The 23,404-nt window shown below is 37.4% G+C and overlaps 1 protein-coding gene across 1 annotated transcript in view; it reads right to left on the reverse strand.

Moving 5' to 3' along the window:
- The window catches only part of LOC127427633 (anoctamin-8-like), a 37,090-nt gene extending 15,744 nt beyond the window's left edge, over positions 1–21,346 (reverse strand). The window contains exons 1-11 of the mRNA XM_051675309.1: positions 20,801–21,346; positions 9,243–9,353; positions 6,862–6,994; positions 5,411–5,549; positions 5,077–5,173; positions 4,686–4,802; positions 4,305–4,432; positions 3,231–3,392; positions 2,953–3,105; positions 1,350–1,476; positions 196–251 (exon numbers count right to left, since the gene is read on the reverse strand). Coding sequence (XP_051531269.1) covers positions 196–251; positions 1,350–1,476; positions 2,953–3,105; positions 3,231–3,392; positions 4,305–4,432; positions 4,686–4,802; positions 5,077–5,173; positions 5,411–5,549; positions 6,862–6,994; positions 9,243–9,353; positions 20,801–20,969 — 1,392 coding nt within the window. The 5' untranslated portion in view covers positions 20,970–21,346. The remainder of the gene's footprint in view (positions 1–195; positions 252–1,349; positions 1,477–2,952; positions 3,106–3,230; positions 3,393–4,304; positions 4,433–4,685; positions 4,803–5,076; positions 5,174–5,410; positions 5,550–6,861; positions 6,995–9,242; positions 9,354–20,800) is intronic.
- Between the last annotated feature and the right edge of the window lie 2,058 nt (positions 21,347–23,404).

The raw sequence follows: 23,404 nt of genomic DNA on the forward strand, positions 1-23,404 counted from the left end.
TCAAAAAATAATGTGGTACAGTAAAACAGTGAAATTTACCTCTAATTCATACGTGACAGCATAATGACAACAAATATTTTAAGAAAAAGGTTGTGCAAGATTTGAAACCCAGAAATTGTCTGGTGATTTTACATTGTAACTGCACATTCTAGAATCAGTTGCTCCAAAATGTATATATTTTTCAACGATACTTACAAGAACCATTTTGATGATGAGATTTTTCTCATAGGCACTCTGGAGTCTGTAGTTTTCTGTGAGAAACAATAAAGAAATTAGTATTCATCTCACTGACGTCTGACAACAACACAGTGTTAATCTGCATTCTTCAATCCTGCGTTTGGTTTCCAGAGCAATGAATTCAGAAAGTTCAGACCAACATCCTTTTCAGCCTTTTTCGGTATTGACTTAAATTTCCTGAATTCCCTTTTTTTGATGCATAATTCCCTTCTACAATTGTACTGTTAAACACAATGTTTACAAACACATTAAAAGGCGAATGAAGCAAATGAGCTCAAAGGTACAAGTACAATGACTAGTTAGTCCTGATGACTGCATGAGTGACTGTAAATGGGTCATTTAAAAATAAGGTTGTAGGAGATGATAAAAATTAGAAATATTATTATTTTTTTGTTTAAAAAAAATTTATCAAGTTTGTAGAAATGTGTCTATGTTGGTTTCATAAATTTTTTAACAGCATTTTATCACATTTTCTACAAAAATATTTTTTTAATTACTTCAAGTGGTGTAACTATCAAGTAAAAGGTATAAATACTTTCCTTGCACCTTGAATCAAGGGCGGATTTTGGCATGGGCGACATGGGCAGCATCCCCGCCCCTTGAATGCCCGCCCCCACCCCTTGAATATGCCTAAATATGTCTAAATAACTGATATTGATTAAAAAGGTAACGACCTTGACACTCATGAGGGGTCTGCTCTGTTTTAAGGATTTCTTGACAACAGAATGGCTGATTGCATGTTGGTTACACCAAACTTCGATTTAAAATGTCAAATAATAAAAAATATTCTTAAAAAAAAAAAGAAAAAAAGTTTTAATACTTATTTTTTAAGAAATAAGTCCAAACTACATATGGCTACATGTGCCAAGAATTTTAGCTTTTAATGAGACTTTTATATTTTCGGACTTCGGACACCACATGACATTTTTTACTTTAAGCCCCAGAAAAAATATCAAAATGACTTTGAACTCATAAATTGAAAACATGTAGGCTACATATGTTCATGCATTTTTATTGCATGTTTAAATATCGTAATAGATCCGTCACGTCATTGGCCCAAATATAAACAACAGCCCTTCCTCTCTCCTCAAAATATTGTCTGATAGACTCACCCATGTCATTTAGCCAGCAGGCGATCTTTCTGTACACCTCATCACACGCCGTCACAGTGATGGCCAGCATGATTTTAGGGATAAATCTCGCAACTCGTGGAAGCTCCTTGATCCCCATCACAAATTCCTGCCAAACATTATTTACAAGTCACCCCTATCTCATGAACAATTTTACAAGTGTTTGCACTCACCAATATGAAAGTGAAGTGAATTTCATTTCAAACATTAGTTTTCCCTAAAGTACACTTATAATGTTAGTCAATGTTTTTTTGCAGCAAAAACAATTTAGTCACAATTCAGTTTTTTGGGTCATTCCTACAATTCGGTGCCTTTTAGGTTTTAAAACTTTTGAAAAAAGAAACATACTTTCACAAGTATCTTAATGAAAATTAAGATTTTGTCTTTTCCCCTTACATTTATGGTAGATATGGAATTAACCACTGGAGTCATATGGATTACTTTTATGCTGCCTTACATTTACATTAACCACCCACCAAGAGACACCAGGCATTCAGTCAGCACTATGTCAGCACTATTTAGTATTGTTTTAGTAGTAGTCCTAATAAATGTTTAACATGAACGGCAACAGACATGCCATTATTTTACCTGCAAGTGTAAAAATGACTCACAAGGAAAAGACGATTTATACGTAAGAATTCCCATGCTGTCTGGTCACCATTCACTTGCATTGTGAGGACTAACAGAGCTTTTAAAAATCTTAATTTGTGTTCTGCTGAAGAAAGAAAGTCATACACATCTGGGAAGGCATGAGTGTGAGTAAATGATTAGAGAATTTTCATTTTTGGGTGAACTATCCCTTTAATGACTACTGTAACATATTTGTAAACTTACTGATGATTACTGATGATTTTATTTATTTTATTTTAAAATTACCGTAATTATTTTAATATCTTTCCATAACAGGGTGGACGTATCATCCTTGAACACAAATTACTAACATAACAAAATTAAGGAAATCAAATCATAAATATAACAGAAGAAATATACATTTTTCATAATTCCAGCATTATTTTGCTTATGTCACCTACCTTATGTCATTACGTATTATAGATCTTCAACAAAAGTTGCAGTACCATGACAGGTACTGGAGTGGACAATAACTCAAGGGACACAGAAAGAAAACTCTGCTATCAGTATTAAAACCACAAAATATGAATCATGGAAGTTAAGAATTTCACGATTCATGACGGACGCCTCTTTTCGTTTTCCTGTCTCCAGTGTTTTCACTTGCATCTGCATATATTCATAGTGGATAATGTCATGTTTAGAGTATTACATTTGTAAAAATTGTCAATAAAAGCATGTGGCTCCATAGTGCTATTACTTTAGAGAGTCTCGATAACTGTTTCTCATTCATCAAAGTTTAGGGAGAGGGTGGATGATGTGAAGCTATGAACTGAAGTAAGTTACTTCAAGTTGTTATGACAGCCAACAACTTCTCAAGTTGAGCCTGAACTCATTTATACTCCAACTTACATTTAAAACAATTTAGAAAAGCAATTAGAATATTTATGGCGCTGCCCAGTAGTTATTCAGGAAAACTGTGGATATATGTGTACATGTGTTTGGGTGTATAACTCACCTGAATCTCAAAGCAGATGAGCATGGCCAGAAATACAAAGCAAAGGCATAAAATACAGACAGGAAAGCTGACAAGCCATCTGAACACTCTCCTCCTCCATGGGGGGTAATAAAACTCTTCATAGCCCGTCACTGGACTGCTACGCTTTACACCCTGAACAGAGGTTAAAAATAGAGAAAAAGAGATTAAAAGAGCGACTCAAGTCTTTTTTTCTCGCTCTTTTAGAAATAAACAGATCAGGACCAATACTTCAGATGTATTTATGACACTGTCATTACCCTGAATTGAGGTCTTGGTTCCTCCAGTGACTCTGCTGGGGTGTCCAGTGTACCCCACTTATACGCGAGCTCCGCCCCTCTGCGTTTCCAGCGCTCCAGGAACAGTGTGGCCCACACCACATTAAAGAGAGCAAACACCACACAACAGATGTCCCTGCTGGTCTGAGAGGACAGTCGTAGGAATATCAATCAGTCAGATATATGGAATATGAACAGTGGTAGACACAAATACAAACATATCTTCACATATGTTTGAGGGTTATATAACTGAGTTTCTGCAAAACAGCCAATAAAGGCATAGTTTACAGAAAAATTAAAACTCTATCATTACATACACACCCTCATATTGTTCCAAATCTGTACTATTTTATTTCTTATGTGGAACACAAAAGGGGTTATTTGCAGAATTTAAAATATTTCTGAATATTTCACCCTTTGCTGTCACATTCATTCAAATATGGCACATCAGTGACATCAGATATTATTGGTTCTCTCGTGTCTCGTAACTGATCTTCATTGACCTCAAACATGATGTGATACAACTTGACTAGAGATCTGCACAGGTCTTAAAATGAAGCCCGAACCCGACCCCTACCCAAGACGGTGTGATCCCCCCAGTACCATTAGATTAACATTCATATGAAGTCCTCTTTGCAGCCTGAGTTTCTTCAGAATGTCAAATCTTTCTGACACTTGTGCTAAAAACAAGCTAGACGCAGGGTAACAAATGAAACAGAATGCAAGTCCTTTTTAACTTCACACATGTCTAAAAAATGCAGCGGTCCTGCACGAGACGCTGAAGAAACAGCGGGATGCGGTGCAATGGTCAAAGATGTCCGTCCAGCATGTATTTACATAGGAAAACAATTGCAAAACAGCACAGACGTGCGCAAAAACATGTTCGGTGTGAACATCCCCTAACTCGTCCATTCCCCTGTGTCTGTGAGTTACAGCACTTGCACGAAACAAGTAAGGTAGGCCTATTTATTTTTCCATGATGATGACAGAATTGTCATTTTAGTTCTACTATTCCTTTAAGAGTCATATGGTAAGAATGCAGAGGTGTTTCAATACCTGATCTGATTCTGTGAGCATCCACAGTACAAAGCCAATAACAGCCGGATACATCATGGAGGTGGTGTAGAAACCCAGCCAGGCAAAGTACATGGCAATCTTTACCCCAAAATAGTCACAAATATCATCTAACACAGAAAACAGAAGGAATAAAGACAAATTGTCAAGTGTCACATATTTTGGCTAGAAAATTTGTGTTTGAACAACAATAAAAGTGCTGAAGACAACATTACAAAACATTCAGGTATGTTGAACTGGGTATCTAAACTAGCCATAATAGCCAAATACCACTTTTTAATTTACTGCAAAACCAGCAAACACAACAAAAATTATAACAAAACTATCCTTCAGTTTTGAAAACCTTTTATAACTACTACTAACCCAATGGTTGTTTTTCGCACACCGCCTGCACCCATGACTTCATCAGCTGCCCCAGAATCCTTTGCTCGTGAAGTGGGAAGACCTGCTGGATCACACCTCGCGCTCTCAGCTCAGCAACTGGAACATACACACACAGTGCACGCTCACTAACACACACACAAAACATGAACAGGTATTCAAAACTTTGTTAAAACTTTTCCTTGTCCAGAAACTTTGACTACATCTGTCACGAGCAACACAAAAAGCCTGCACAATAAAACTCCATCCAGACAACGATACACAAATATCGCACAGGTGTGGATTACGTACTGTATACATACATACAGGCCACTGGTACAGTTCAGGCACACACTTCTCAGGGCTGTCAGGAAGTCTAAAGAGAAGAACTCACTGATTGGCTGCCCTTCCAGGAAGTGAATATTGTGAAGAGCCTCGCCCTGTTTAGCTCTGAGATTGTCCAGCCAGTATTTGATTATACCCTGACGTTCCTGCGATAAAGCAAGGAATAGGGTTTATTTCTGCATGTAAAATAAAAATACAAAGCCAAGCACACTGAAATGTCTCAATTCTTTAAGGAAAAAGTGTACACTTTCTAAAAAGAACAATGGTTTTTTAGATTGTTGACATACTACCCCACATTTACCTCACAGTTTAAAAAAAAACAAGTTATTTTAACACAGTTACACAGGCAAGTCAAATCTCTGCTGCTCAGTATAGTGAAGGACCTGCGAGGTGAAGAAACAGAGTTCACTTTCAATATTCTCATAGATGTAGTCTTCCTCACAGGAGAAACTGCGAGAGCCGCTACCAAACTCCGGCTTCACAGCTTTCTGCAGTCCCATCTCTTCAGCCCCTCGTAAAAGACTGAAGACACAACAAAAAATACAACAGCCTTAATACCAAACTGAAGCTAGAGACTAACCAACTGTTTGAAACAGTAAACATGCTGGTGCCTGATTCGAGTGTAAAACAATCGTCTCATTCCAGAACATTTTCTATTTGTTTTTTGGTAGCTGACATGACAAGCAGTGAAAGCAGTGTCCTGCTAAGTGACAAGCTTCATTACAAGATTCATTACTTCCACATAGAAATTTTTTGAGACTTAACTGGCTGTCAAAAGTATATTGAGCTAACATAAGCTACACATAAGTTACACATATGTATTTTCTCAGGCACCTGAGTCAAAAATAAATGTACAGCTACATAATTTCAGTAGAACATCCAAATATCAATAGCTATATCCTCCTGTTCATGTGTTACACTTGCTATAGTTTACTTCTACGTTGCCTCTTCATCAAACACCAATGTCAAATGTAAATCAAGTCAATCACTGAAACAACAGATCCACCTTGAGTAAGAAATAGCATGTATAACATAAACACGTACACGCATATGGGATACTGATAATTTACCACCACTGCACAGAAAATCGACATAAGTAATTTGTGTGCATGAGTATGACACTCAGTTGTCTTGTAATACAAAAATAAATCAATATCCTGTGATAGTAAACTAAAATAGATATTAAATAATCATGAATATAATGATTTATAGAAGTGGAATTATACAGTATATTGCGACACTATTATGTACATATCTTGGGTCACTTAAGACCTAAACTCTTTTTGGTAATTAAACAATTAGATTGTTTTTTTTGTTTTTTTGTGCAATTTTGGCTTTAAAAAAAACAAAACAAATATTGGTAAACGATTCATAAGAGAAAGGTTGAGGAATACTTAAGAAGTGGGGGCATTACTCCAAAAAATGGATGAGGTAAAGGAGGTGGAATGAGGTCCCAGGTCACTAAAGACCCAATGTATGCATTAAAGGGTAAATGTTGAATAAAAAGTTAATTTCAACTATCCATTTTGTAAATATCTTGATGCATTACACTTCTCAGGCGCTCTTTTTGAACATGACAATAAGAGCAATGTTTGAACATGACAATAAACATCAAACTAGCATCTACTTAACTCTTCTGCCTTTTATTTATTTATTTATTTTAAGAAAACTACCCACAGCATTAACATGCTTTAAAACACAACCATATAATACTTCAGGGCCTTTACATTTTTATGCAGATTACACAGTCATAATTACATAAACATGAAGAACTCATTCATAAACAAAGAGGACAGACCACTTAGAAGCTATACGCCCCCACTCCCTCTCTTACTTTTCATATGTGGCCGTAACGAAGAAGGCGTACATTCTGGTGTGTTTGTGATGTCGGATCTGGATGATGAGTTCTGGAATGCCGAGCCGTATGTGGTTCAGAAGCCAGAGCAGCGTGTGGTCATCTGTGCTGTCTACATGAAGACAATTGTAAACACTCCAGTGCTGCTCTCCATTATACATCATTACATCTCAATTATGCAACATTACATAAATATGCAGTCCAGCAGAAAAAGGGTTCTTAAACAAAAAAAAAAATCCAATGTTTTGCAATTAGTTCACAGCTTTTAAATTTGTTGGTTTTGGCAGCCATAATATGCAGAGCTGAAAGGGTTAAAAGCTCTAGCTCACCAGCATCCCTTGATATGAACCAACATCTGATACATTTGCTGGTCTTTTAGTAGAATAACCAAGGCACAATGTGTTGCATGGCTTTATGCATGCACAGAGGACCAATTCACTGGACTGATTAACATTAATGATGCTGTTAGCGATGTTAGCCATTTTTAACACGTTGCTCAGGTTTTCCGATTGGTTTTTAGTGTTTTGCAAGGGTGTTCTGGGTGGTTGCTTACATGAGTCCACCCCCAAGTCTCTATGATCTCTAGATATGGCTCAGGTCCCTCCAATAATATAAATTTATGTGAGCCACATTATTATCTGCCAAGCAAAAAATCATCAAGTCTATTCCTTCAGAAAAGTAATAGCAAACCACTCCTCAACAAGTTGCATAATTTGAGGTATCATTCATGTCTGTAGCACAATTGGCACAGGACGAGTTACACACCAGAGTTTAAAGGGGTCATGAAATGGAAAATCTAATTTTCCATGATATTTAGACATAAAAGAGGTAACTACTATAAAAACATACTGTAAATTTCAGAACTCAAAACATCCTCCCCAGTCTAAAAAGAGCATTTATAGTTCCCACCCTGCTGAAACATCTCATTTTCAAAACTGTGTGTTTGTGACGTCACAAGACATTGCTCAGTTGTATTTACACACCCCATAACATGCGTCATTGCACCCTTTGCCCCACCCACTGCTGTTCAGTTCGTATCGTAAACAGAGATGGAGAGAGACAGGCCTAGTGTGACCAACTATTCCTGAACACCAAAGGGGACCCATTTGGACTATTTTTTTTCCCTCCATATAACATGCTGTGGCGAGCAGGGGGGCATGACTGGGCGATGGGGGATGGCTGGGGGAGAAGGATCGCAATCAGCCGGGAGAGGGATAAGGTGGAGCTGGAGCTGCAGTTCGCGAGAGAGACGCACAAAGCTGTCTGTGTGTGTGTGTGTGTCTTTATGTTGAACATATCTGCTGAAAATCAGCATGTGTATTGAGTGTGATGCTGAAAAGCAAGCTTTTGTTACACACTGAAAAGTGTTCATTAAATGTCTGACGTGGATTGTTCACCCGGTCCCCGCTTCCTCCTTTCCACATGAAGAACCTGATTTGTTACACATGCATTGGACAGACATATTTGACCATTGTCATGTTCATCGCGCAGCTTTTAAAAGACGCGGTGTCAAGTTACAACTCAGAAAAGGAGACTCTGTTTGGCTTCATTCAGCTGCTCTGTGTCTTGCTGTTCTTGCGCCCATCTGTGCTATTTTAAAATGTTGGTGTATGTAAACAAGCACTAGCTGGACGTCTTTGACCGTTTGGATGTGTTTCTGGCGATCTGTGCCTCAGTGCACCTATGTGTGTGCATCATGTTTTTCCATGCTATTTACTGTGTTTGTGCAGCTAATATCAGTGTGGACAGCTTGTGAAGCAGTCATAATACGATTCAAGCTTTGCAAAGGAACTGTTATTGAAGAATGGTGCCAGTTAAAAACACTTGGGTGAGTAAACACATTCATTCATAAATATTTAATGTCATGACTGTTTGATAGTTAATTTTGCTGCTGTGCTTGAGTGAACAGTTTAATATTCTGTATTTGGATGCAATGTGTTTGATGTGCATTATGTGTAAAACCTTAAAATTTTATTTTAGAATGATGTGGAGAGCTTGTTTATTCTCTTCCGACTGAGTTTCAATTATGGCTGTATTTGAGGGGCTGCGCGATGTTAGCCAATCATAACACTGGGCATTTACATTTAAGTTTAAAACTGAGCATTTGAGGGCCAGAGAAAGGGTGGAAAAATTATAATTTATTACTAAACTATGACAGTTTTGGTGCAAAAAACTTTAATCAGTGGATCTCAGGGAAGATAATAAAATTATAATCTTTATAAACTTTAATACTTAGGTTTACAGGTTTGTTCAAATCCCTAAACCTCTGTATAAGCAATAGTAATAGTGATGCTATTAATGCTATAAAGGTACGGTGTCAGAGAAAGACAGACAGAGAAAGAGTAAGAGATTTGAGGCACCTGGAAAAGTCATAAGGACATCACAGTTCTCTGTGGGCACTGTCTTCATCCAGGATTTATGGGACATGATGTGTCTCCCCGCCTGCAGCAGACGCTTTCCAAACAGCTTATCTGAGGAAAACAACAAAGAAAGAGAAAAGAAAAGGGACCGTCAGTCACTTCGTTATATCGCTATGGACAAACAGAGCCACTCCAAGCCTTTCATTCTTTCCCCTTGCTCTCAGTGCCAAGTTTAAATGTCACTCTCATTCCCCTTGAAACATGAGAAGACCACTTATAACTGAATGCTCAGTCATGGAGCCCTGACAGCACAGTGTCTGAATATGAACAATAACCTATGTGTGTAACTGGGGTTGTGTGCTCTTGGTAATCTTGATGGAGCTTTGGTTAAATCCTCATGTTTGGTTTAGAACCAGAGTAAATATGGCACAGATGGATAAACATTTTTCAGCTTACAGTAGGAGAGAGTGTTAGAGACCTGCTGCCATGCAAAACATCTGACTTTCCTCACAGAAACGTACTGTGCTACAGTGATGACATCAGATGGCAATACCCTTGTACTGAAGTATTCTATGGTACTGCAGCAGGGACTTGATTTAACTTATCAGGTATGTATTGGATTATACCAAGTGGTCTCTATATGACAGATGGTTTGAGGAGAGGGGTTGAAAACAACCTGCTCATATGTATAACTGCAGTACTAAAACATTTTTTGCAAACTGACTTTTATGTGCCTTGTTCTATCTTTTGCTGCAGTTTCCTGGTGAAATGAACACTAGAGGCACTACAACAACTGTGCATTTATTCACTTTCACACAAATCACAACTACAATAGCTAATTATATTTTGCTCTTTCACTTACATTTTGCTATGTTATGATACTGAAACACTTTTACTCTAACACATACTGTAATTTGAAAAACTACACATTTTAACGCTTGTATTATAGACCCACTCTTACAAAAATCGAGAGTTCATGGCAAATTTGCAGCAAATTCACCACTGATATTTTCACATGTAAATAAGCATTGCTGCAAACTTATGGCAAAATTTCCATTGTTGCCAAAGGTTTGCTGCAGGTTCACCACTATCGGTGACTGCAAACTTATGGCAAACATTTGCGGTGAATCACATACTCATTTGCATGTCAAAATAATGAGTGGCAAATTTGTGTCAAGTTTTCCAGAACTCTGGATTTTTTGTTAGGACACCCACACACTTATTTCAGTGTGATTAGCTTGCATGGTAGCTCAGCTGATAGAGTATTGGCTTTGGATTCGGAAGTACGTGGCTCGTGACAAGTCAAGCACACAAGCTGACCCATGAGACTAAAGTGTCATAGAACTGACATGAACTGATATGGCTGCTTTAGAAAATGTGCTTTCATGCCGCATTTGCTTTTAAAACATTATCGGTTAGGTTAGGTGTTGGTTAAGTGTAAAGATGTCTGTTAAACTCTCATTTGCTTTAAGGACACTATTGGTTAGGTTTAGGCTAAAGTTTTAGGTAAGGGAAGTATATTGTACTCATTAAAACCTCCATCTAAAATTCACCTTAAAAAATGTGTCTAATTACAACATAATTTTAATCACTTTTGGTGTTCCCCGCTGGACAATTCATTGGGAAACTGCAGCCAAACGAGTAATACAGCACGTAATTTTGGTTTGCAAAAATGTGGCCTTGACCACAAATTTGTCATGAGATCAGGCTGATATATTTCTATTAAGAGAGTAAACACATTCAAAAAACAAATGAAGAGCTTCTCGTCAGATTTGGGCAGTGTCCTGTTGTCCTGAATAGCCGCACTCTAAACTGCTGTTCACATGGCTTCCTGCTCACTGATGCATGACCTTCAGTAAGTAGGACACAGTCTACATACAATCACCACAATCAGGTGTTCCAGGAATTTTACTGAATAATAATATAATATGTAAAGAAAAAAACGTTAATATTAAAAAATTTTAAATACTGTGAAGGATCAAGAATCTAAAAAAAACCTGGAAGTAAAGCACTCACATCAAAACATTTTAATGTTGCTCAATTTGTCATCTTTATGCAAAGGTCAAGATGTCCCCTATTCTTATACGCTTAAGTTCTCTTTCTTTCTCTCATTCTCCGTCTTTCTCACAAACACAAAGATTGAAATAAATGCCATTACTACTTTGTCTGTAGTCAAATAATATTATCTCACTCATAAGACATCTATGTGATCTGGCCAAGCATCAGTCAGCTTCTACTGGCTCGGTTTCCTAGAACTCTCCAAACTTTATTTATATACAGAGTGCAAAGCATAATGCAGGAGTGATGCCAATGTTGCTACAATTCAACACATCCATTTCAGAATCAAGGAGAGAGAGAGTGCAGAAAGGAGGCTTCAAAAACTATAAGGAATGAAATCCATGAACTTCTTAATTCAGGGTTGCTACTCTTATTAAACAATCAATTTCCATACTTTTTCCAGTCATTTGTGATTAATGGGTAAGGATTTAAAAAAATAATTTAATAGAGATTACACTCAATAAGAACCGATGTGTGACATGATACTGTGGTAACTCAAAAACAAACACAAAGACAATGTTAAGCTTAATTTAACAAACCAAATAGCTTTCAACTGTGTTTGATATAATGGCAAGTGATTTTCTTTCTTTCCTAATGCTGATGATCAGGGCTTTTGTATTGATCTTGAAGGGATGTTGCAAGCTGCTGGCACCCCTCATGGTATAATATTGTCAGGAGACTTCAATCTATTAACAGATTCAGTCCTTGATCATAGTGAAGCAAAGTGTGAAAGCCCCCTAGAGCAACATTGACACTTCACAGAATGTGTACAAATCTTGGTCTTGCAGATATTTGGAGACTTTTGAACCCATCTGGTAGGGACTATACATTTTTTTCATCAGTCCATAAGATTTATTCTAGAATAGATTTTTTTTTTTTTTTATATCTAAGTCCCTCATTTCATCTGTTGTTGATTGCTCAATCTTAGTTTCAGATCACGCCCTGGTGAGTTTAGAGGTGTTGCCACATACGGAGAAAAAGAAATCAAATAAATCATTTAAATAAAAATTAAATACATTTTTTTTTTTATCCCTTTTGCAAAATCCTGAATTTCAACAAATGTTTAAGGCTGAAATCAGTGTTTATATGGAGACCAGCTGGTCCTCAGTATCCTCTGTGGGCGTGGCTTGGGAGACACTTAAGGCAGTTCTTAGGGGTCGGATCATAAAGATGCCTCATTTATCAAAAATTCCATAGTACAAGAACTCGTGGAGTTGGAAGGGAATATTAAAAGTGCCGAGGCAGAGCTGAAGCGCCAAATGTCATCTGATGGCCTCAGAGAATTGACCAGACTGAAATATAGATATAATACTATTTTGTCGCGGAAGGTGGAGTTTTGGCTATTCAGGGCAAGACAGTCATGGGACAATGTAGGGAAGCTTTTGGCTATATACATAAAGCAGAGAGAGTCTTTTTCTACCATTCCCTCAGTGAAATCTGCTGGTGGTGAAATATTTACCTCGGCCATTGATTTTAATAATGCTTTAAAAGAATTCTATCTTGATCTCTACAGTTCCACGTCTTCATCTACTGATGATGATATTAGGAACTTTGTGGAACCATTAGAACTTCCTAAACTGATGACTGAGCAAAAAAATTATCTTGATTCTGAGATGACCTTGGAGGAGCTTGGCAAGGTAATTACAGGCAAGGCTCCGGGCCCAGATGGCTTTGCTGCTGAATTTTTTTAGATCTTATGCTACAGAACTGGCTCCACTTTTGTTAGAAGTTTATACGGAATCATTAAAGAATGGAAAGCTTCCGCCAACCAAGACACAAGCCCGGATCAGACTGATTCTTAAAAAGGACAAAGATCCAAGCGAGTGCAAGAGTTACTGTCCAATTTCCTTGATCCAGCTAGACATATAAATATTGTCAAAAATTCTGGGTATCCGATTAAGTTATGACATCTCTTATACATATAGATCAGGTGGGGTTTATTCGGGGTCAAAGCTCTTCTGATAACATTAGGCGTTTCATCAATATCATGTGGTCAGTGGCGAATGATCAGACTCCGGTCGCTGCCATCTCACTTGATGCCGAAAAGGCATTTCATATGGTAGAATGGAATTATCTTTTTAAGATTTTGGAAATATATGGGTTCGAGAACACTTTTATTGGATGGATTAAGTTACTTTATAGACATCTGGTAGCAGCGGTACAAACAAATTGATTAATTTCAGATTATTTTACTCTGGATAGGGGCACCCAGCAGGGTTGCCCTCTTTCCCCATTATTGTTCTGTCTTGCCCTGGAACCATTCAGCTGCGATAAGAAATGATGATGATTTTCTAGGGGTGGTGTCGGGAGGTATGGAGCATAAAGCAAAGGTTTATTGACAGATGATATTTTATTATTTTTTTTGTATACATGTTTTTTGGTGGTGTGTTGAGATCCAGGGGTTTTGGATGAAGGTTCAGAGGTTTTGTGTGTGACGTGTTGGGCACTCGGATTTCGTTTTGCCCCAGACTCTGTGGTTTGGGTGATGGGGAGGTCATCGATGTGGGGAATAAAAACATAAAGAACTGGGTCCTGACCAGTGTGATGGTTGCCAGACAGATTGTTTTGAGGGGATGGAAGTCGGCTGGAGCACCCCCATTTCAGGAGTGGAGCACAGAGATGGAAAGGGTGGCGGCATATGAGGAAATTATATTTAGTAGACCGGGTAATTTGGATTTGTTTGCTGGGAAGTGGGGCAAGTGGTTGGTGTTTTTGGAGGGCTCTCGGGGAGAGGTAGCGGAGAGAGAGGTTTAGATGTTGATGTGTGTGATTATATATATATATTTTTATATAATTCTTTTATTTATTTTTTTATTTTTTTGTGTGAATATGCTCAAGTGACCACGGGAGTGTTTGTTGGGGGTCGGGGTGGGGTTGCGGATTGGGAGGGGGAGGGGGAGTGGTAGTGCTAGGGATTAAATGTTGATTCCATGTATATATGTTTTGTTTTTCGTGTCTTCTGTGGGAATCAATAAGAAATGTTAATAAATAAAAAAATAAAATAAATAGCTAAATAAACCAGTACTGTTTAGTATCAGTCAATTGCTGACCATTTAAATAAAGAATAAATAAAAATAAAATAAATAGCTAAATAAACATCAGTACTACTGTTTAGTATCAATCAAATGCTAACTATTTTAATACTGCCAGTCAGTTAGGGGCAGGTTGTAAAACAAGAAGCATTTACACCTGCCAATTCAAGAGATAAACAGCAGCAGCGGTGTTACACCATATTCTGCTATACAAGTTCAGGGGAAACTTTCAACAGTGGAAAACCAGACTTTTAAATATTAAATTTTGTAAATGCAATGACTGGAATTGTTCAGCTGAAGGGGGTATCAAACTACAAATCCTAAACAAAACAGTTTGGTGAATACGTTTACACATAAGCTTCAGCTCAGCTGACAAGGTATGAAAGTAGCAACGTGGTTAGCTAGTTAGCTATAAGCTTGTTGTCACGGAGAGCAAAAGATGGACGTTGTTTATTTACTTTCCAGCATTGCGTCTCACCAACTAAGTAACAACGTAGTGTGAAATCAACACTCAACAGACACAATCCACCACCGCACCGTTGTCTGCTGAGCTGCTAAATGTTGCTCTGATGTTTATCTTTCAATCTGCTACATTACTGACTGCACTGACAAACTATAGCTGGCTAACATAGCAAACAGATGTGATAAACATGAGTGACATAGTTGTCAGGGACAGGGTTACCGTTATATTACTTATATTGAAAAGGGAAAATGATGGGGTCATTGTTTATTAACTTTCCAGTATGTATTTCACAAACTAGTTAGCAACTTACCGTGAAGATACCGCTTAACTCCGCCCTGTCTTCAGAACCACTGTCAGCTCAGCTCTGAGTGTGCTCTGCTGGACAAACTACATTATGACACCAATTCTAAATCACCCCAAGCATTGTTTTCTGCATTATATGTTCTGAATTTTTTTTTTAATATCTGTGCAAATTGGAAAACATTACCGCCGATACGATATATCTGTGAAAAGCTAATATCGGCCGACCGATAAATCGGTCGGGCACTAGTCACGAGTGACTTTGTTGTAATTAGACTTAACCTGCACATATACGAAGAGAGATAATTTCCAGTGTGAAGCACTGCCTCTGGCGGTCATGCAGAACTCATTGAACCACAGTTACATATGTAACTCTCAGTTTTTGTCTACTGAATGTTCTTTGAAGCAGATAGTTCTCTACTAATTTGAATGGGGCATTGTGAATGAAGGCAGAAATTATGAACGACTGAATGGGTCTGAATCTGGATAATGCTTTGGCAATTCTCAGAGTACAGCTGCAACTCCTGTAAATTGTAAACAACCAGAGTTTAATAACAAGTGCCACCAAATATGTCTGTAATGTAAGGCTCTTATAATGAAAATATCTGATGAAAATTTCCAAAGAAATAAGTAAATATCTCTGGTGATATTTAAACTAAATAAAATACAAACAATTAACACTTTGGCCAACAAATACCTACAATATGTTTTTAAAGTTAAGAGATTTTTTAAATGTCAATGTCCTGCTAAAAATTTATTTTGTTGAAAATTTGAAATCATGGACAAATGGCCTTGGTGCAGTCAGTAATTTTTCCCCTCATTAAAGAGGTTTTACTCCTAAAGAAATTAATTGTAATTTTGAATAAAATCATGACCACTCACATAAGATGAAGACTCCTGTCATATCAGTAACCTTATAAAAGATGTTGTGTTCTACATGGAGAGGGTCCCCTTTTGGCGGCTGCCATGTTAGAATCACATGACCAGCCGAATACTACTCACTTAATCTCAGTAATCACCCTGTTATTGAACACTTTCACTCATGGATTAAATTAATCATGGCTGACTGTGAATAGTGAATTTCTACAATGGCATTGGTAACTGAAAACGACTGCGTTTGAATGATCTTGTTATGTAAGTGAAATTTCTGTATCTTGAAAACAATGACGTTGAAACTGAGGGCAATGGCACTTGCAGCTGTACAGCCATACACGCTGTGCATACCATGAGTGCTCCGACTGACCTGAGAAACATTTACTCTCAGAATATTTCATCAATCAGGAGTAAAGTGTGTCCACAGTATTTCTGTTGGCAAATTAATAATTCTTTTGAGTTGGTTCTTTTCAGTGAATTGGCCAAACGGCTTGCAAAACAGTCTGAATCGGTTTGATTCAATACAATTCGTTCGGAGCACTCTCTCTATGAATCATTAGGAGCGGTTTCCCACACAGTAAAACAGTATATGGATTTTTACAAACACAAAACAAACAGCGCTGGATAAAGTGGAAATTTACCTACAATCAACTGAAACAAAAGGCTATCTTTTTAAGAGGTAACTTTGAGAAACTTCAGCTATGTTGTCATGTGAACAAGAGGCTGTTCAAACCGATCGTCTTTTTGCGTCCACTTGCACTGTTTTTCAATAGTTTTCCATGTAAACATCCGCTAGATGTTTTTTTTTCAACTGCACCACATTTCACTGTTTTTAGCATCTCTCACGGGAGCGCTGCATTTTTAGATGCCGTGTCAAGTTAAAAAGAACTTCTTCAGCTGATAAAAATGCATCTTAAGACACCTGCGTTCTGCTCTATGTTCTGAAGGGTTACTGGAAGAATCCTTAAGCCAGTAGTTACATGAATGTTACTTATTCTCAAGAAAATAATACAAATAAAAATGCTTCTCTCAAAGTCACCCAAACTGAATGCTTTGGTGTTGTTTTTGCAACAAAAAAAAATCTCCCGGGGGAACAAGCCCCGGACGCCCCAAGATATAAGGTTGTTTTAGGCAGATTTCTGTGCGTATCCTCAGATGAAATCCTTCAGGCGCCCATGACTGAGGGGACTATTTGCTGCTGTATTAGCTACAGCATGTAGCTGACCTCAACCATGCATGATTTCGAGTCTTATGCTGGTTGAGCACCCAAAAATGAAAATTCTCTCATCATTTTTTCTAGTGGTCGACCGATATATCGCCAAGGCCGTTAAATTGGCCGATATTCTGACTTTTTTCATTATCGGCATCAGCCGATACGTTTTCCCGTTTGGCCGATGTGTTTCTTGATGGCGCCAAAATTCGCCTTCTTGCATGTGAAGCGACTGAGACATAAATGGCCAGTCATGGTTCGTTTTGTTGTTATGTGCCATTGTGTTACTACAATAATAGACCAGTGTGCATCACAGTCTCATTTAAACAGTCTGCATATCAGAGCCACGGCAGACACACTTGAGCTCATAATATCAAAGTGCTCACCTGTTTCCTTCTTCCTCTCTCTCCTCAACAGTTCCCTGTGACTTTTAACTGTCTTGTCTTATGATAAAAAGGCAAATATCAATAAAAGTAATATCATATACCATCTGCAAATATGCGCATATCTCGGTTAAACAGATGTAATAAACAAACCTCTCAAAACTTGAGCAGATCCAGCATCCTGTGGAGTGCTCATTTATTTACCTGTAAAGCACGTATTCTATCAGCCTCTCCTCAGCATTTCCCTGTAACTTTTAACTTTCTTTTCTAATGATAAAAGCAAATATCAATAAAACTTCAATTTTATACTGTTTGCAAATATGCAGATATCTCGTTTAAACAGATGTAATTCACGAACCTCGCGAAAATCCAGTGTTTTCTTCCCATCGAGCGCTCATTTAATATCTTCCTTTGAAGCGTGTATTCTATCAGCCAGAATCAAAACTTCAGGATCAGGATCAAAAGTTCCTCTGATTCACAAATCATGATGGTCACTCCGTGACAATCCAAGCAGGCGATCCATGCCATTTAAACTGCCAGGAGATTGCTTCTAATGCTGGATCCGCACGAGCGCGTGAGTGCAACTTCAAAGTAAAAGCGCTTCATGTGTGCTATAAGTAAATATCTTATTCACTATGCACTGCATGTACAATTGGTTTGATTCTGTATTTTTTTGACTGCTAATGTGGACATGCCATCCATGGTTGCTGGATTACTGTGTGTACTGTTATTCCCTTCTTCCTAATATATTAACAATTTCTTCATGTACAAATAAATTACTAACATTTGATGACTAAATAGAAATCAGAAGAAACTGCTATCTACCATTTAAAATATAATAATATTTTTTTAGATTCTTTTTTACAAAGTTAAAGTTTTGTGTGAAATTGAGTAAATATAGTGCTAAATAAGAGTTTATTAACTTTTTTTTAATAAATTTTATGTTTACACTTGCAGCCAAAAGTTTGGAATAATGTACAGATTTTGCCATTTCAGAAGATGTGGAAGGCCAGATGTACAACTAAACAAGAGGATAAGTACATCAGAGACTCTAGTTTGAGAAATAGACGCCTCACGTGTCCTCAGCTGACAGCTTCATTGAATTCTACCCGCTCAACACCAGTTTCATGTAAAACAGTAAAGAGAAGACTCAGGGGTGCAGGCCTTATGGGAAGAATTGCAAAGAAAAAGCCACTTTTGAAACAGAAAAACAAAAAGAAAAGGTTAGAGTGGGCAAAGAAACACAGACATTGGACAACAGATAATTGGAAAAGAGTGTTATGGATCTTAACCCCATTGAGCTTTTGTGGGATCAGCTAGACTGTAAGGTGCGTGAGAAGTGCCCGACAAGACAGCCGCATCTATGGCAAGTGCTACACGAAGCGTGGGGTTAAATGTCACCTGAGTATCTGGACAAACTGACAGCTAGAATGCCAAGGATCTGCAAAGCTGTCATTGCTGCACGTGGAGGATTTTTTGATGAAAATTCTTTGAAGTAGTTTAAAAAATTTGAAAAATTCAAATTATAAATAACATTATTAATGTCCAGACTATACATTGTGATCAGTTGAATGCCACTTTGGTGAACCCATTCCTTTCCATAAGAGCAAAATCTGTACATTATTCAAAACTTTTGGCCACCAGTATGTTATTTACTATATTAAATTGTGTGTTATATCGACATTGCATCGGCCTATCGGCCACCCTTCTCTCTGGATATTGGCATCGGCCATTAAAAAACCCATATCGGTCAGTAATTTTCTCACCCTCATGCCAATCAAGATGTGTATGACTTTCTTTCTTCTGCAGAACACAAATTATGATTTTTAGAAGAATATTTCAGACCATACAATGCAAGTGAATGGGTGCCAAAATTTTGACACACCAAAAAGCACATAAAGGCATCATAAAAGTAATCCATTTGACTCTAGTGTTTTAATACATATCTTCAGAAGTGATATGATAGGTGTGGGTGAGAAACAGATCAATACATGTCCCTTTTTGCTTGAAATTCTTCTGCCTGCCCAGTAGGGGCCAATATGTATGAAACAAGTGAATGACCAAAAACACAAGAAGAATATGAAAGTAATCTGTTTCTCACCCACTCCTATCATAACACTTCTGAAGATATTGATTTAACCACTGGAGACTTATGGATTACTTTTATGCTGATTTATGTGATTTCTGGAGCTTCAAAATTTGGCACCCATTTACTTGCATTGTATGGATCAAAAGAGCTGAGAAATTCTTCTAAAACTCTTAATCTGAGTTCAACAGATAAAAGAAAGTCACACATCTGGGATGGCATGAGGGTTAGTAAATGATGAGAGAATTTTCATTTTTGGGTGAACTATTCCTTTAATACATGTTCGTTATGGTAATAAAACAAACATATGAACTTGTGTTTGTAATTATTTAGGTTCAGTAAACATAATCCTAAAATTATTAAATATATTCTGTAACTTCACAAACTTCTTTTATAATTTATAATACCAGAATGAGTTTCTGAGATTGCTATCCATCACCATATGGTGAGACCACACATTTAAATGAACATCATATCAGCATGAAACAACAGCTGAGGCAATAACATCATATAATTAGCTAATTATTTAGCTCAGCTGAAAGTCTATCTGATCCACTGTAGGCTACTGTCTAAAACCCACTGCATCAAACTGCAGGACACACCAAAACAAAATCACTCGAGTAACACCTTAGGCCTAACTTATACATATTATGTACAAACCATCCCCACAATATGAACCTATTCAATTAGTATCAAGTGCACTGGTGACACTGATGTTTATGGTTCACAACAAGTCCAGCCATAACAAGAATGCCATTAATGCAACTACAACCCCAAAACACCAAATGTCCAAAAGACCACAAAAGTGGTTTTATCGAGAGCAAATATGTGGCGCATGGCCCAGACGATGTAGGCAAGCTCAGGTCTCACATGCATGCACCGTTGCATTTGAAATTGCTGTCGTAAAAAACGTCTCGACCTTTTTAGGCCTCAGATACAGCACATCAGCAGTTTAGCTTACCGCTGCGAATATCGAAATATGGGGACAGCACATTGGGGCAGGCAGCATAATGGACATAAGGGGCAGACAGCATAACAAAGAGCCGCATTGTTCATTCTGCTCCCTCCCTTATATCCGCTCTCCTCTCCCATCACATCCACCTGTCCTATCTGTTATCACCCTCTCCGCGCTCTTCATGGTGCCGAAACTCACCCAAAACGCCCGATGATGTGGGCTGAGGGGCTGCGCTTTGCTGCTGTTGCTCAGTCCGCTCGCTTTCTTCCTGCGCTCGGTGTCTGTGCCGTGAGCTCTCGCTGTCGCTGGTGCTACTGCAGTTACTCGCCGATGATGCAGCAGCGGATGCCACCGCCGTGTCGGGCATTATGCTGCTGCCGATTCAGCGGGGAATGAATGTGGAAATGGGGCGCAGTGTGCGTGCATACACACTGGCTGGGTTAAATGAAGGTGAGGGTGAAGTGAAGGTTGCTGTGAGTCATCCTGTTTGCAGCGGGTTGCAAGAGAGACTGACTGCGGCGTGAGGAGGTCTATGATGGAGGAGGGACAAAGAAGAAGGGAAGACACACCGCCTCTCTCTGTGTATGTCTTGTCTTCTCATACTCGCAGGAGACATACGTTAGTCTCACGCATAAGTGTGCATGTAGCTGGCGGACCAAAGCATTGGGTTTATTGATGTATTGACTGACTCATTTGTATAATATAAACTTCAGCATTTATCCTGTCAAATCTCTTTAAGGGTCAATGACGTGACGCTCATGTTATTCAAAAATTATATTAAAAATAAAATGCAATTTACACAAAAATCATGTTTTCAGTTTCTGAGTTCAAAATATTTTTTGTAATTTTTGTGTGTGGTCTACCTTCCAGAGAAAGTAAAAAATAAAAATCTCTTAAAAAGCCGAAATTCTTGAAAAACTAAATGTTGGCATAAACAGTTTGGAATAATTATTATTTCTTAAAAAAAAAAACAATAATAAAAAAAAACAACTTAAAATATATATTATTAATATTTTAAAAACCTTTGTCCACTAAATCAAAGTCAGTTGGCGTAAACAACACACAGGTAGTCATTTTATTGTCATGTATCAAAAAAATAAATAAAAGAGAACCCTTCAGACCCTTACGTTTAGACCCTCAGTTAAAAAAAAAAAAAAAAAAAAAAAATATATATATATATATATATATATATATATATATATATATATATATATATATATATATATATTACCTTTTTAAGAAAATGCATATTTTGTTTGTCAAATGGAGTAACATTTTAAGTCTTGTTATTTGTGACTCAAAAATTCAAGATATTGCTATTTTTCACCTTGAAAAATATGTTTAAATCTATAATTAAGTTGTGTACAATGAAAGTATTTTAACATCTTTTACTTGTTGGTCACACCACTTGACATTTTTAAAAAGTCATTGAATTAATTTTTTGAGGATAGTTATGTAAATGTTTTTCAAAAAAAAAAAAAAAAAACATGAAACAAGACACTTGTTTTATGTTTTTTTTTTTTTTTTTTTTACATGATTGTGAAACAGGAGATGTTAAACTGGTAGTTTAACAATCGTTATACTGGTGTAAACAATCATAGTATATAAGGAGCCTCCAAAAACAGCCTAGTCCTTCAAGAGCAAGGATGGGTAAAAGCTCACCAATCTGCCAACATGCACCAGCAAATAATCCAGTGCTTTAAAAACAATGTTCCCCGAAGACAAATTGGAAGATTTGAGGCATTTCTCCAGTGCACAATATAGTTAAAAGATTCAATGAATCCGGTAACATCTCAGTGCGTAAAGGGCAAGGCTGAAAACATCTTTTGAATGCATATGATCTCCTATCCCTCAGATGTCACTGTCTTAAAAAACGTCTGTAATGGATACCATGATATGGGCTCAGGTATATTTCGGTAAACCTTTGTCTGTCGAACCATTTGCCGCTGTATCCACAGATGCAAGTTAAGTCTTTACTATGCAAAGCAGAAGCCATACATCAACACAGTCAACAAGTGCCACCGACTTCTCTGGGCTCGGACTTCTCTGGGCTCAGCTCTGCATGGTGAAAATTATAAAATACATTGTGATGTATAATACCAGAAGTATCAAGAATATAAAACTATAGAAGGTGTTAAAGGTTTGATCATTAGTTGAAATAACTTCACTAGGATTCAAGACATTAGTCTTGCCCTATGCTTTCACAAGCAAACACCTCAACTAATGGTAAGCCAAGCAATAACCTTTTTGCTTACTCATCAGCCTCATTGCTTAAGCATTCATCAATGCTCTTCACAGCCATGCCACCACTGAAAGGAGACAGGCAGCACGCACTGTATGGCCATAAACATGTAACTGAAACCCATCTCAGGGACTTAGAAACTTTGTTATATAATATGGAATATATTATCTATCACAATATTTTTCATTTACGTTCATTATGTATAGGCAGAATCAGCATATGTTAATTGATTATCTGGTGTAACAGTAACTAAAAGAGCAAACCATATTGTTTAAAAAATTTAAAGAACTGACTTTTTTTTTTTTTTTTTTTTTTTAAATAGGAGAGTTCTTCGAAACTTTAAATCATTGCAGACTGGAATGTCTCATAATCTCAAACCTAACTAGTTTAATAGTTCAGTGCTTGAAGACAGAAACAAAAGGAATTCTATCCTGTACACTTACCACGTAAAACTTAGTTGAAATATCCTATCATATATGGAACAAACATCCATCGCTATCACAGTCAGTTCCTGTTGCTGGTGCCTTTTTTTTTTTTATCTACTCAGAAACCCACGATTG

Source organism: Myxocyprinus asiaticus, chromosome 37 (genome assembly GCF_019703515.2).
Source record: "Myxocyprinus asiaticus isolate MX2 ecotype Aquarium Trade chromosome 37, UBuf_Myxa_2, whole genome shotgun sequence".
Taxonomy (NCBI): Eukaryota; Metazoa; Chordata; class Actinopteri; order Cypriniformes; family Catostomidae; genus Myxocyprinus; species Myxocyprinus asiaticus.